At 35.0% G+C, this 15712-nt stretch overlaps 1 protein-coding gene across 1 annotated transcript in view; it reads left to right on the top strand.

Annotated features, from left to right (window-relative positions):
• The window catches only part of mtor (mechanistic target of rapamycin kinase), a 243218-nt gene that overhangs the window by 28223 nt on the left and 199283 nt on the right, over positions 1–15712 (top strand). Inside the window, exons 17-20 of the mRNA XM_082187716.1 lie at positions 4050–4184; positions 4833–4962; positions 8954–9204; positions 13809–13895. Of these exons, the coding sequence (XP_082043842.1) occupies positions 4050–4184; positions 4833–4962; positions 8954–9204; positions 13809–13895 (603 nt within the window). The remainder of the gene's footprint in view (positions 1–4049; positions 4185–4832; positions 4963–8953; positions 9205–13808; positions 13896–15712) is intronic.

Genomic DNA, 15712 nt, shown 5'->3' with positions numbered 1-15712 from the left:
CTTTTCCACTGTCGGGCCAGTGCAAGCCAGGGCTAAAGGCAGGGCCAATAGCCTCGGGCCTCAAGCACCGAGCTCAAAATCAAGTTCGGTTTCCACTGTCGGGCCAGTAGCCCCGCAGCGCTACCCTAAAGCCCGCCTTTAACACGCCTCCATAGAATGACATCACCATTTTACCAGCTGACTGAAAACAATCTAGATCGCAAAATGAGCATGACAGGAGCGAACGTTTGGTCTTTACTTAAAGATTTAAAATTCCAGCATTGATATTTGACATGTGTTTTACAAAAAAATATTTTACAGTGACAGTAATTTATTAATTTGTATCAGGAGTGAACATCAATCATGCTGAATCAAACTGGTATTTACCATTTCACATAAAAGAAGTCAAGACAAGTCACCTTCATTTATATAGCGCTTTTAACAATATAGATTGTTTCAAAGCAGCTTTACAGTGATAATAGGAAATTAAAGTAACAGAGATTGTTTTGGCTTTACAGCAACTCTAGAATGAAGTTATTGTCTAGCTAAAGTTAGTTTTGATTGATTCACTTCCGTCACAACGATCATTAGTTATTAACTTAGGGGCCGCTAACTTAGGTGCCGCTAACACGACACCGTTCTAACAGAAAACCCTTAAGTTCTCTCTGCGCAAACTTTAAAAACGCGAACCTGTGAGAACACTGATGGCGTGCACATGCATATTACGTGTTTAGTTTATAGGTATGCTCGTTTGAATATATGTGCGCAGACGTGTAGTCCTTCTTTACAAACCAACCCTCAACAAACTACTTGTCTGAGTTTGAACCGGAATTATCCCGACAACGTTTTATCTGTTGTTTTATGGTGTGTGTTTTAATCTATACACCTTTTACCTATTTATTTATTATTCTCAGGTAGGTAAGGAAAGTCGAATCTGGACAAAACTATAAGCATTCAGAAAGTACTTACAATTTGCTCAGCAGACTTCCCTGTGGTCAGTTCTTGCTTAAGGCTCTTAAATTACTACTCTGGTAGACAATAACTTGCCAATAATATAATATGTTTTATTAAAGTTAACAAAAGTTATATAAAAGTAAAGTTACAAAAATAAGTTTCAATCAAGGTACAATCAGCTAGTATCAGGCGTCGAGGGACACTGCGCTATTCAGTATCCGTCAGTCCAGTCTCTCTCTCAGTCTTTTATACGTAGACGGTCAATCGCTGGTGCTAAACTCTCTTCTGATGTCATCACATGGAGTGCTGCCAAATCCTCCGCCAATGCCTTCAGTTCTTTACGGTGCATTCCTTTCCAGTATCTTCGAGCCCTTTTTCTCTTCTTTCTTCTCTTAATCGTCTGTAACATACACTTTAACTACTACATTTTCCATTTATCATAAAAACTATTATTCTAATACATAAGTGTTTTCCACTCTAAATCAGTCAATACATATATTTCATGCAAGTAGTTTTCTTAATAATAGTGAAATCACACAATACATTTTCTGTGCAGCACTAGTAATTGGGTAACATACATCTACTTAAGCAAAAGCATTATTACTACTTAGGTTACATCAATATAAAGCAACTCAAGCATTAATCAAGGCAGTATAATTACAAAATCATCATCTCCATTAACACTGTACAGAGGTAAAGGGAAGGGAAGGAGGTCTTCGCAGGGGAAGAGACAGTAGAGGGGAGACAGGATCAAATTTATGATAAAATAGGTTTGTCACATTTCTTTAGAAAGCGTGAGCATTTATTAATTTTCCACGAAATTATGCGATCTGAGGAGGTTTGTGCGATCTCTCCCACCTCACTATACTGTTATCCTTTCTGCCAGAGCAACAGAGGGAGCTCATGAGAAATCCAGGGGTGTGTGGAAGTGACAGTGGAAATGCAACTAGCCCTAGCACGCATTTGCACGCTCACTTTTGGCCAGACAGTGGAAACACGGCTAGTGAGATTGGACCAAACTCTCTCAATACTGTTTCAGAAAATTTATTTTGTATGCTTTCAATGTTATATGTCAAGGATGGCTCTTTATCAAATTATTGACCATTTATTAAAGCTAAACTGCAAAAATGATTCAAAACTCATGTTTTAGATGTCACAACCTTTAGCTCATTAATATATGATCTAGACATTTATATATCAACACCTGCTCAGTATTCTTAAAAACCTGGTCCATACAGAAGAGCAACAGTGCTACCTATAATTCCCTGGTGCTTGGAGGGTAGCCAATTGTAATTTCAGCCAACCAGCAAAATCTGTCCTAACAGCTCTAAAATGTAAAACGTTATTATAGGTTGATCAAAGTGTATTTGGGTAAAGGAAAGACATGGTTTGAATGGAAGAGTTTTTTTTAACTTATAAAATGTTTTTTTATTCTTTTTTTAGAAACACAGTGTAGCTATAATATCATTTTCTTTTTGTCTCAATTTGGGGGTAAGCTTATGCTGTTCTTAACAGAAAAAAGTATTTTCTGTAAATAAATTAAAAAAATATGCACATCTATTTTCTTGCCTCTGAAGCAGTTTGGTTTTTGTCCTATACAAAGCATTATGGGTTATTAAAGGCACTTTACTTTCCCTTCTCCATAACAACAATGGAAACATTCTGACATACTTGCATACTTCAATAATATTTGGAGGCAGTCTAGAGTGCACACTTTAAGTCTGAAAGGTTTTATAGACCCGTTATGAGGTGCGGTCAGATGTCTTCAACATTTACAAAACTTTACACAAGGCTTTCATTCTTGGTGTGACGTTGAGAGATTCTGCTTTAGCAATCAGGAGTGTTGTAGAGTTTGGATGTTTTAGGTTGCCTGAGGTTCACAGAAGCTCATGTAACTAAATACTTTACCTTCTTTGGACTGTGTCTGGGTCTTTTTGTCTTTTTAGATCAATCTTTAAAAGTCATTTTCTCAATAAAACAGCTTAAAAGTGCACTCCGTAATATTTCCTTATTGAAAAAAAAAAGCAAAAAAAGAAATGTACAGTACTTTTGTTTAAAAAGGTTTAAAATCATGCATACTCACATGATAAAGACTTTACTTTTAGAATTTACAAGTAGCAGGTAACCTCATGAAGACAAGCATATTGAGATCAGATGACCAGCTGAATACAGCTCACTTCATCTCAGTAACCCCTCTGACAATAGCCGTTTTCAACTATTTTTATGCGCATTTTGATATATCGTATTCAAAAATACTAGATGGAACGACAAGAATACTAAAAATGCACATAAAAAAACGTACAGTATATAGAAAATACATTTATAGTAAAATACATTTACCAGCTAAATTCCTCGATATGCAACAAAAAACTCAAGTGACTTCGCCTCAACAGTGGATGTGACTGGATAACTAAACCAGCGGACTAATTTCATTGCGCAGCATCTTAAATGTTGATTTGATCATTCTGAAATGCCTGAGCCAAAGTCTGTCATCAAAATGATTTGGGGGTAATTCCCTCCCAGAAGTGTCTCACATGATTGCATTCCCAAACACCAGGCATCTAAACGCAAGATAAAATAACAGCGTTTATTGCGTTTCGTTTGCACACTCTGAGACGCAAGTGATTTATGTAGGGAAAAAAAGATTTTCACCTACAGTACATATTTCGACACACAAAGCTGACCAATGTTGCTAAAAAATATTTGGATATCTTTAATTATTTGGATGATATTTATTATCTTGATATTTATGCATTTGTTCTAAAAAATAAAATAAAAAATGCTTTACTTTTTTTTTCTGTCTCAGAGAAACCATCATTTCAACAAATTAATTGTTGCAGAATAGCTTCGATGTTTAATGTATTGAGAAATAAAACAGTAAAATCGAATAAAAAATAATGTGACATGTTTTTCACTGTCATTTATATCCAACAATATATATTTCTCATACACTGTCAGGAAATAGTGGAAAAAGATAGTGAAGTAATGTAATGATGCAGCATTTAGAAATGTTAAAGACCAAACACAAAACCTATTAAAATCATCATGATAGCCAAACACCTATTATGAATATTTGGTAATACACAATAACGCACTATTGTCTTCTGTTCCACCAGGTGGCACTTTGGACTTTGGGTCAACAAGTAGCCAGTACTGGGTATGTGGTGGAGCCATACAGGAAGTACCCATCTCTACTGGAGGTGCTACTCAACTTCCTGAAGACAGAACAGAACCAGGGGATTAGGAGAGAGGTATTGATTTCTATTCGTGTAATTGAATATCACATTCCATAAATTTGGGTTCAATGTAGGAAATTCCACCTCAGGTCAAAGTTTAGTTGTTTTATTTATTTTTATTTTTATTATTTCAGCAATGATCATTGATTAACCTTAAAAACGTGTGCAATAAATAAAACAAAAATAAGAATGGATAATGGGGTTACACATTTAGCATAAATTCAGCGATTTCTTATTCGGGGCTAGATAGTTTGGGACCAAATGTTGGTTTGTTGGTTTTGATAAAATTATGTTTTTAATAGTGTTTTTTTAATTTTATTTTTTAGCTTGATGAATGTTGTCAATACAATTTGTATAAAAATTAAGAAAATTGAATGTGACTATACTTTTTTAATGGGGGAATTTATGCTTTTACAAGGGAAAATCTCATTCAATTTTCTTACAAATTACTTTTGGTAAATCATTAAAATGTTACTATAATTTGGTTATCAGTAGAACAGATCTTAAATTATGAAACTTTTGTTTGATCATTAATAATTGTTTAATACAATTACTCTCTATAGAAGATGGAATTTGCTTTAAAAAATGTATTGCACTTGTACACTAGAATACGAAACCATTTCCATTTTTAAGTTGAAGTTGTGCTTCTGTCACTTTTGTTAGGCTATACGTGTGTTAGGTTTGCTTGGAGCTCTGGATCCCTACAAACACAAGGTGAACATCGGTATGATTGACCAGTCTCGTGATGCTTCGGCCGTCAGTCTCTCAGAGTCCAAGTCCAGCCAGGATTCAGGTGATCATATGCACCCATAGCTTGTTTGAGCATGCACATCTAGACACAGAGGGTTCTCAGCACAGTAATGTGAGTTCACATCAACATAATTAATCACAGATGCATACAAGAGGCCGGTCATCCAACACACGCGTTCTCCAGAGCAAACAGAGCACATCTTCATTTTATCCTTTTCTTTCCAGAAAGACAGCCAGTACTCCTGGGTAGCGTGCTCACAGATTGTTTGGCCTTTCGCGAAGATTTGTACAAACATTTCATCCTTTTATTTTCTTTTTTTTTGTTGCAGTTCCGTACTCTGCCTGAGTACAATAAAGTCTTTTAAAGGTATAATGAAAGTAGATCAAATTACAATGCTGTTTTTATAAGTCGTTTTACACCCATATCATTATCACTCGTTTTCCACCCATATAATTTTTCTTTGTACAAAAAAGTGTTAATTCAGTTTAAAAAAAAAAAAAATATATATATATATATATTGGGGTCAAACTACTGTTGCAGTTGTATGAATTTGTAGAACTTTTAAAACAAAGGAGTTAAAGGGTAACTCTCGCCAAATTGCAACCTAGGCTATTTTTGTTAATCTACCCGAGTCAAACATTCGTGTAAAAGCATAATTACAATGGAAACGCAACTTTTAAGATTGACTGTATTTTCGTTTTCGGTCAAAATGCCTTTTGAATGGGAGTGGTAGGGGCACGACTATGATAGCATCAAAACCGCTATTTTTAAAACACTAAGGAGGCTCGACACAACATGAAACTGTGCTTGAAGTATCCCCAGGGGCTCTACACATGAACTCGAGCATTGACAACATTGTTTGTGTACACAAAGTTTACTAAAAAGAAAGGTTTTGTACGACTCACTTTATCAGTTAGTATTTCTGTCCGCCGGCATTTTGTCAGTCAAAAATAGTCGATCTCCGAATGCAATGTAATAGGGAGGAGAGTAAAGATGGAAAGCTCCTAAAGCTTAGTTCCATATAAATTCACGGATAATTTGTTGTTTTGTCATTAGTGAAAATCAATATTGACCTTGTATTAGAAAAAGGATCCTCATATAAGAAACAGTACTAAAATTAAGAGTCAGTTCATTCGCATTTGGAGACCGACTATTTTCGACTGTCAAAATGCCGGCGGCCGGAAACAACAACAGTTGTTCAAAACCTTTATTTTTAGTAAACTCTGTGTACACAAACAATGTTCTCAGTGCTCGAGTTCATGTGTAGAGCCCCTGGGGATTCTTCGAGCAAAGTTTCATGTTGTGTCGAGCCTTCTTAGTGTTTTAAAAATAGCGATTTTGATGCTATCATAGTAGTGCACCTAGCACTCTCATTCAAAAGGCAATTTGACCGAAAACAAAAATACGGTCAAACTTAAAAGTGGCGTTTCCATTCTAATTATGCTTTTAAATGAAAGTTTGCCTCAGGTAGATTAACAAAAAGATCCTAGGTTGCAATTTGGCGAGAGTTACCCTTTAAGGCTTTCTTGATTATCATTGCTCCATTGACACCTGCCAGCTGGTAGATACTGTAACTACATATACTGTATACTGTAGCTGCCAATGTGCCACCAGATCACCATCGTTCTGATGCCATTTTATTTAGGCTCTAGAGTCACAAACATTTAGCTGTACTAGTCACATGACACTTATACATGACAATATTAGCTTAAAAATGTTCTGTGGGTCCATGAGCGAAGGTTGAAGATTGAGTGGGTCATGTATTACAGCTCCTCATGGCAAGTGTCTGGCCTCATTAATCGTGGCCTTCAGAGTATCAGTGTCCAGCAGCTCAAACTTTCATCTCCTGTTGTGCAGGGAGAATAAATAGTTTTAACAGCAGGGCCTCATAAAGAAGCATGCAGCAGGAAGTATAGATATCTCTCCAGTGATGCATTAGGTTAAAGTAAAGGTCACCGTCTGGGGCAGCTCTGTCTGGGTCTGTACTTTTTCTCCTGTCCCACTTTAAGAAAAATATCTTCTCATAGGCTGAGAACTGCCTGCTGACCCTCTTATTGTGATAACAGAGCAATGGGAAGTTTAATGCTGAAGGTGAGCTCAGTGAATGGTGGGCAGGAAGAAAGTTTATAACCGGCTGTCAGGATCTTGAATAATTTTGGTCAGTAGCCTATTTAGAAGACTTTCATTACTAATATTTTATTTCTTCAATTCTAACATATAAAATAACTCTCTCATTAAGAGACAGAAGAAAACTGAAACAGACTAAATCCATAAGAACTTTGGCAGCATATCCAAGACAATTGGAGAAATCTACCTGCAAAGCTACAGTACTGTGTAACATTTTAGCCACTTGTGAAAAAATGTATAATGTGAGGATGTTTTCAAAAATAATGTTCTTAGTAGATTTTGTTTATCAATTAGCTTCTATTAACTAAGTCAATGTCACTTTATTTATAAAGCACCAATTGAAACATCAAACTACTGACATAATATAGCATAAAACACAATAAAGGCCCCAATATACTTCGGCAAGCTGTTTCGAACTCCAAAAATGAACTCCAAACGAACTTCGTTTCAGCCTGATTTTGTTTGAAATGATGTCACATCAGTTCATTCTTCAATTTTGCTTGAAGTATATCGGGGCTTTAAGAAATGACAACTAACAAACAATAAACCAAATAATGTGACACTGCAACATTGATTAAAAGAATGGCAAATAGATAAGACTTAAGGTTTGATTTAAAATGATCTACTGTTGTAACATTTCTAATACTAACTGACAGGCTATCCCATAGTTTTGGCGCCACTACTGCGTAAGATCAAATTACAATGCCGTCAAATCGATATTTGGTATAACCACATTCTGGCTTTTAGACTGCTTTTGTCCAAGGCACACCTGCACACAGCTTTTTAAGGTATCTTTGCAGGTAAACTTCTGAAAATTGACTTGGCGATGTTGACAATTATGAAAAGAATTATCATTATCTTACGAATTCAGTCTCTTTATGTAATCCCAAACCGACTAAATCTTTAGCTTTTTGTGGACCATTCTGTCTGTTGTCTGACTCCTTATGTTTACAAAAATCTTACTTGTACAATTAATAGCAAAATTAATGTTTGGAAATGTAAACTAATATTTCCTAGTGACACCTTCCTAGCTTGTTTCCGCCACAGAATTAAAAAGATAATTGGGACTTTTTTTCTTTTCTTTTTCATAATTGCAAATTTATATCTTTTAATTCTGAGAAAAAAGCAGTATTGCGATATATAATTTTAAGAACTGCAAATTTATGTCTTACAATTCTTTAAACATTTTTGTTGCAAAAGCACAGAAGGCTTTTGCACTGTACCGTATATATTCATGAATTAAAGTATTCTATATATTGCAGTTGTAGTATAATGTTCTGTCAAGATTGGGGAAGAATATTTAATAAACATATTTGAAAACTGTTAAGGGGAAAAAATTGTGTGTGCTGCCTGAGTAAACACATTTTGTGTATGGGTGCTCTTATATGTGATGAATGCTGCCAAAAAAGATGTCGTAATTATTAAATTAAAAACAGCGTCCCTTTTTGACTCATTATTTCAGAGGTTTTTTTAGAGTTGTTGCTGACTTTCTGATTCAGAAAGAAGAAATTATGTCACGTATAATCATGACTGATCATTGTTTACATTATCGATCATTTTTGCCACTTTGGAGTACTTGTTCTCATCCCTAGTAATGATAATATATATTATATGTAGTTAGTGTTATGTTGTAATGCTTAATATCATATATTATGTAATGCTTAATATTAACGGCCCAATAAAATGATAAACATCTTAAGACAAGTTGGAAGTTATACTAATTTTTGAGGTTATGTTTATGCTGATTAAAAAAAAAAAAAAATCCTTTTCAGGAATTTAAATTCTTTTTGAGTTTTGTTTTTAGAACAATCTTTAAAAAAAAAAAAGAGAATATTCATTAGAAATGATTTGGGAATACAAAATATTCTTTACCATCTAACATTTTGAATGTTATTATTCTCAAAAGCTGACTACAGTACCAGTGAGATGCTGGTCAACATGGGCAACCTGCCACTAGATGAGTTTTACCCAGCAGTTGCCATAGTGACTCTGATGCGTATCCTGCGTGACCCGTCGCTGTCCAATCACCACACCATGGTGGTGCAGGCCGTCACCTTCATTTTCAAATCACTTGGCCTGAAATGTGTGCAGTTCCTGCCTCAGGTTATGCCCACCTTTCTCAACGTCATCAGAGTGTGTGATGCCAGCATCAGAGAGGTACAGTTCTGTAAATGTACTTTTCCAGTGCAATGAGTTTCTGTTGATCTCTCTGGTCACTCTTTTGTTTATGAAGTAATGCTTTGTACAAAAAATATTTAGAATTGAACGTTATAGCATAAATCAAATTAAATCAGAAATGTATCAAACAGAAGTGCAAAAACATGTTGATGCTTTGCCAAGGCATTGCAACACATAACGTGTCCTTCTATTACTGTGGTGTATCGTCTCTGACAATCAGTCAATGAGGCTTGTTTTTTTTTAAAGGAATATTCTGGGTTCAGCACAAGTTAAGCTAAATCAACATCTTTTATGACAATGTTAGCTACCAGAAAAAATAAGTTTGACCCTCTATTAAAAAAGGGCTAAATTTTGAAGGATTTAAAAGCATAAATGGGAAGATAATTATTTTATAAAAGCATTTAAATTCATTCTTCTGTTAAAACTTGTGTATTATTTGATCTGTAAAGCAGTTTGAATTAAAATCGACTGAGATGAATTTGTGCTGAACCTAGATATAGAAGTTTTATCCTGATAAAATTAAAATGATACATTTTAAAAACCTCTTCTCAATTGATAAATCAAATTCTTAAATGGTCAAATAATAAATACAATTGTCATTTGTATTTGAGATTTCTTCATTTGGGGAAATATAAACTGTTATAAAAATACAGTTAAATATGGCTGCACGCACGCACGCACGCACGCACGCATACACACACACACACACACACACACACACACACACACACACACACACACACACACACACACACACACACACACACACACACACACACACACACACACACACACACACACACACACACACACACACACACACACACACACACACACAGACTAAGTACAGACTGTAAAGTTTCAGGAACAACAGTTACTTTTAAATACTGGATTGAATCCCCTAATTTTTGTGTGTGTACGGAACAACTCGCTCCCTATTATCCACTATTTTTGACAAAAGTCATATTATAGCATCTAAAGACTCGTTATGTCCAGCACATTTAACCAAACCACCTTTGAAAGATGCACTGTGTTTTGTTTATGCTTGGAAGACTGCTTCACAGAGAGCACTCTCTTGAACTAATACTATGTCCACTTATAATAATAAGCTTCTTTTGGCTTGATGTTTTTGCTTGACTCAAAAAGTAACCCAGTTTATAGAGTTAATAAAGGGGGCAGGTGCAGGTTGCAATATTTTGGTCTTATTTCCAATATAAAGCATTTGAATTTATTGTTATGGTGTTATGACCCAGCTCATAATCACAACATAAAGAGGACACTTCACAAGATTGTTTCAATAAAGAAAATTGAAAGACAAATTTGAGACTTTCACTTTTGACTTTCACTTTCAAAATCCAGCTTCTTAAATTGGACAATAGAATAGTGCAGTATTTATTAGAAATGATTTATCATTGCACATCAGTATTTGTTTAAAATTCATGTCCTGTAATCTTTAATCAAAATAACTTCCCTTCCCTCTTGCAAAGACATCCTTTCTCTTCTCGTGTTTACCAACCTGCCACTCAGATGAGAATGTAGCAATAGCAAACAACAACAATCCAATGATCCAATAAATTACTGATGGACAAAATCCACTCCTACCTATTTTTATAGTTTGAGAAGGCATTATACTCGGATATCCATCACAATAGGGAAGAAAAGACTATCGCAACTTCTGTATCATTCCCACTTTAACAACTTCAATGAACGCATATGCTTAGCTAAATACTGAAAAAACAGCAAACTGCTTAGCATGTTAAAAACAATCTAGTAAAACCCTAAAGCATCCTAGCAATCCTTAACAACGTGCTAGAAACATGCTAACAATTCTTTGCAACAAACAGAAGACTCTTAGAAGTTTCTAATGTCTATTGGGGTTCTAATGTTTTATAATGTGTGTTCTTAGGGTCTGATGTTTTTTTGTTTTTTTAAACTTAAAGCTTTTAAAACAATTAAAAACTTTTAGACAAAGCTTCGTCAAGCCAACATCATAGTTTTTCTGGTCAAACTTTGTGTTTGATATTTTATTTTCAGTATCAATTCAGCATAAACCTGTCATAGTTAAACTATAATTTAGTTCTCAAAAGAGTCAATGCTTAAATTGACATCACAAAGATTAATCAAATTCAAATGAGATGCACCTTAAGGAGTGTCAGTCAAGGGCTATGGATGGAGCTTATGGCCAAATACATTTTTTTTCTTCAGATTTTTGCTCCTGAGTGAAAGTTGTAGAAACCAGATTGTTAACTGTGGTTTTATTATCAGAACATGACAAACACTTGCCAAAGAGTGAACGTTTCACAAATTAATATTACATGTTTTGTCTCTGACAGTAGTTTGAGTGGAATGGCAGTAGCTTGAGTTGAGATGCAAATTAAAATGTATGTTCATTAACGAAAACAGTAGCATCTGTTTTTTACTCATTTTTATAGCGGTACATTTGGTCTTCCATAGTATTCGGATCATGTTAACCACAGTTAAAACCATGCATTGCACATCACAACCATGGTAAAATAGTAACTTTTTGTTGCTTTGGTATTTTGTTATGAATACAATTGCACAAAAGCTATAGCTTAGTAACCAAAAAATACTGCAATTATATTCCCTTACTCTACTTATTCCCTTACTCCTTTACCTTTAATAAATTTAACGTGTACATTAATAATAGAATAAAATTAATTATGAATATCGCACATTTCTGCCACAATCCCATGGTTTCAGTTAGTGTTACTGCAGTGAATCATTGTAAATGTTGGCGACTTGTGGATTGAAAAGCATTCTAACTGTATCATATTCTGTTTTCCACATCAGTGTTGTTGAGAATGTCAGCGCTGTTTCATCTGGCATTTGATTTGTGGTTTGTGTGGGAGAACTCTGTACCGAACTCGAGCTCTTCTCACAGCTCTGTTTAGTGGTCGCTGACCGACTCAAAGCTCACGCTGCCGTATGTTTTGAGCCGAGCTGATAAATGTTCCATGTGGCTCGCGGTTCAAACGAGCAGCTCTGTTTTGACCCGCTTCTGGCACTTTTGCCATTTAATGAATCATTGTGATTCATGAGCTTAGGCTGTCCCCGAATTGTTAGTTTCATGCAATACATGATCTAGAGTCTTTAAAAAATTGGTACTGAAAAAATTCACTGTGGATTTTGTTTAACCATTAGATTAGCTTTGTGTCTAGCCCCAATGGACTTGTTATAAGGTCCATACAGTTAGTGTCGTGTGACATATAGATGGCGAGCACAGGCTAAATGGAATAAGTAACTAGATTAAGTAGCCAGCAGCTCGATCTTCATAGAGAACAACTTTGCGTTTTCTGCAGCATTAACAGGATTCATTAAGTATGCCTCGATGGTCTGTGCGGGAATATTGTGAGTTGGTCTTCCCAAATTGGGACAGGGCAAATAAATAACTGTAAAAATCCATTGCACTGGCTAGTCATGTTGCCGAGCTCCCCCCATAGCCCTTGATTGACGTCTCAGGGGAATATCTCATTTTAAAGGGTTAGTTCACCCAAAAATGAAAATTATGTCATTAATGACTCACCCACATGTCACTCCAAACCCGTAAGACCTCCGTTTCTCTTTTGAAGACATCTTAAGATATTTTAGATTTATTCCGAGAGCTTTCTGTCCCTCCATTGAAAGTCAATGGACGGTATACTGTTCACGTCCATAAAGGTAATAAAGACCCTTTAATTTGATTTATCATTTGCGTTGTCATTTTGAGCATTTTGCGATCTGAAATGTCGGTTTGAGCATTTGATATTATTGTTTGAGATGGTTTAAATGATTGATTTATCATTTGGAAATTGGGTAACACTTTAAAATATGGTTTCGTTCGTTAACCGTAGTTAACTGCTTTAGTTTACCTGAATTAAGAATTAACAATACTTCTACAGCATTTATTAATCTTAGTTCATGTTAATTTCAACATTTACTAATACTTTATTAAAATCAAAAGCTGTATCTGTTAATGCACTGTGAACTAACATGAACAAACGATGCACAGCTGTAGTTTTATTAACTAACAAAGATTAAAAAAAAAAGAATAAATACTGCAACAAATGTATTGCTCATTTTTTGTTCATCTTAGTTAATACATTAATTAATGACTTAACATTAACATAAACAGCTTTCTTAACATATGAGACCTCATTGTAAATTGTTACCAGACATTGAAATGTAGATTTAATTATGACAGGATTATACTGGATTGATAATGAAATATACACAATGTATTTCATTTCATTTTATTTTATAAAATATGTAGTTGATGCTTCAATATGTGAGGAAATTAAAATGCATTTAACATTTTTTTCATTATTTGAGCTGCCTTTTTGGGAATTTAAGAGTTTGAGAATTTGAAGAGTTTATTATTTGATTTATTATTTAATTTTGTTAGTAAAAATATCCTTAACTAAAATATTTCTTTAACTTGAACCTGACATCAAATCAACCTCATGTAGAGTAGCCTACTTCTGATTTTGGAATTTCTTTAGTAATTTAGTTTTGGTTGTACATATTCTGTTGTCTATTTCTCTGTGTGTCTTTCTCTAATTTTAATCCCCAAAAAATTTTTCCAGTTCCTTTTCCAGCAGATGGGGATGGTTGTGTGCTTTGTCAAGATCCACATCCGGCCGTACATGGATGATATCTTCACACTAATCCGGGTGAGAGATTCATTCACACATTTTCCAACTGAAACAAAATATTAGGCCTCAAAAATGTGCATTTAATTAGGGATGCACTGTTGCATACGCTTGATTGCTGATTGCTCACTCAGCACATGTGACAGTTGGATTAAAACTAAATTGGACATGGAAAGTAAAAACTTACAGGAAAATATGTGCTGTATGAAATTAATATTTGTATCTACATTTCATTTCATCTACATTTCAATTCTATGAAGTTCATAGAATGAACAGTGAACAGAACAGTTTAACACTCCACCGTTTTTTCATATTAAACTGTTATTCCCTTAACTAAGACGAGTTGATACATACCTCTCGTCTCAGTGCGTGCACTCAATCGCTCTGGTGTGCAGCGACACTTTGAAAGCAAACAGAGATTTGGTACCTAATGAATGAAGTGGGCTAAGCTAAGTGCTATCAAAGTGTCGCTGCGCGCCAGAGCGATTGAGACGAGAGAGGTATGTATCAACTCGTCTTAGTTAAGGGAATAACATAGGTGGAATTGTTTTGAAAACTTCTGAATTTGAAAAATATCTTGTTACATAGTTGAACATGACGTGCGCAAATCGTTGGGCGGGGCTAAAGAGGAAATGATGTAGGAGGAGGCATTGATCTTCTTCTGCAGAGGCAGTCTTTCGTTACACTATGATGTAATAATGTGACAAAATCAGAAGCAAGTCGTTTTCTGAGCTAGGTTTCATTAAAAGCTGGACTAACAAGAAACAGGATATTTTTATAGAACAATGACCTCTTAAATGTCAAAAGATCAGAGAAAATTTTGATTTCTCAATTCATGACCCCTTTAAAAGTGGTGACCACTATATTCTTTCACCAGTGCTGATGTCACCAGACTGTTGCGTTCAGTAATGTGAACTCTTGAATTTACATATATCGTGTGAATTGAAGATCTGATTTGTGTTCTTTTTGTGGAGACACATTTACAGTATGTGGAAAAGTGTAAATGAAACCGTTTTAGCTGTTTTAACGGAAGTTTATCTGATTAGTAAAAATACATTAAGTGACAAGTGTCAATAGGCCCCTAGATTCTTTGACACTTTGTCCTTTTGTGGCTGTCTTAGTACTCAACAAGTAGAGAATATTAGGAGCTTTATGAAGTACTCGATTCACTCTTTCCACTCGCATAATCACAACTCCCAATTCCAATTTTTTTTCACTGCTATTCATCATCGCTGTTGAACTTGCAATGCCACAGTACAAAAATAATTTAATTAATTTGCTAGTTATTTGTTAATTTATTTATTTTAATTCGTTTTTGAATTTTTTAACTGTGTGTAATGAGAGAGAAAAACTGCTGCGAAAAAAACATTATTAATATATGCAGTAATATACTGACCAGTAGCGTAGCGTTTCAGTCAGGGCCTTCAGTAACGATCAACACTACTCAATGCATTTAGTCGCGTAGAAATTCTTAAATGTACCCAAAATGACCCAATGCACTATTGAAATTGATTTCTGGACATCATAATGTTATTTTTCATGAAAATTGTTATTGTACACATGTATTCTATCTGATTTAACATTAAATAGCAACCTCCCCCCACCCATGTTGATGACATCAGCGCGGGCTAGCCGTCGACACATCGCTGGGCCTCTGGGGCGTTCTTTCACTACGCATCACAATTTGATTGGCTGATAACACACGTCAGTCAAAGTTATGATCAAATGGAAAATGGCAGCTTCAACGGAAGGCTAGCTATACTACTAGTGCTGGTCCATGGAGCTGCGTTTAGATGACATATGGAAAATCCAGCTCAGACTCACAAAAAATAACCATA

The sequence above is a fragment of the Leuciscus leuciscus genome (assembly GCF_965113295.1).
Source record: "Leuciscus leuciscus genome assembly, chromosome: 13".
NCBI classification, from domain to species: domain Eukaryota; kingdom Metazoa; phylum Chordata; class Actinopteri; order Cypriniformes; family Leuciscidae; genus Leuciscus; species Leuciscus leuciscus.
The sequence above is the reverse complement of the archived record's forward strand: the minus strand, read 5'-3'. Positions and strand labels throughout refer to the sequence as shown.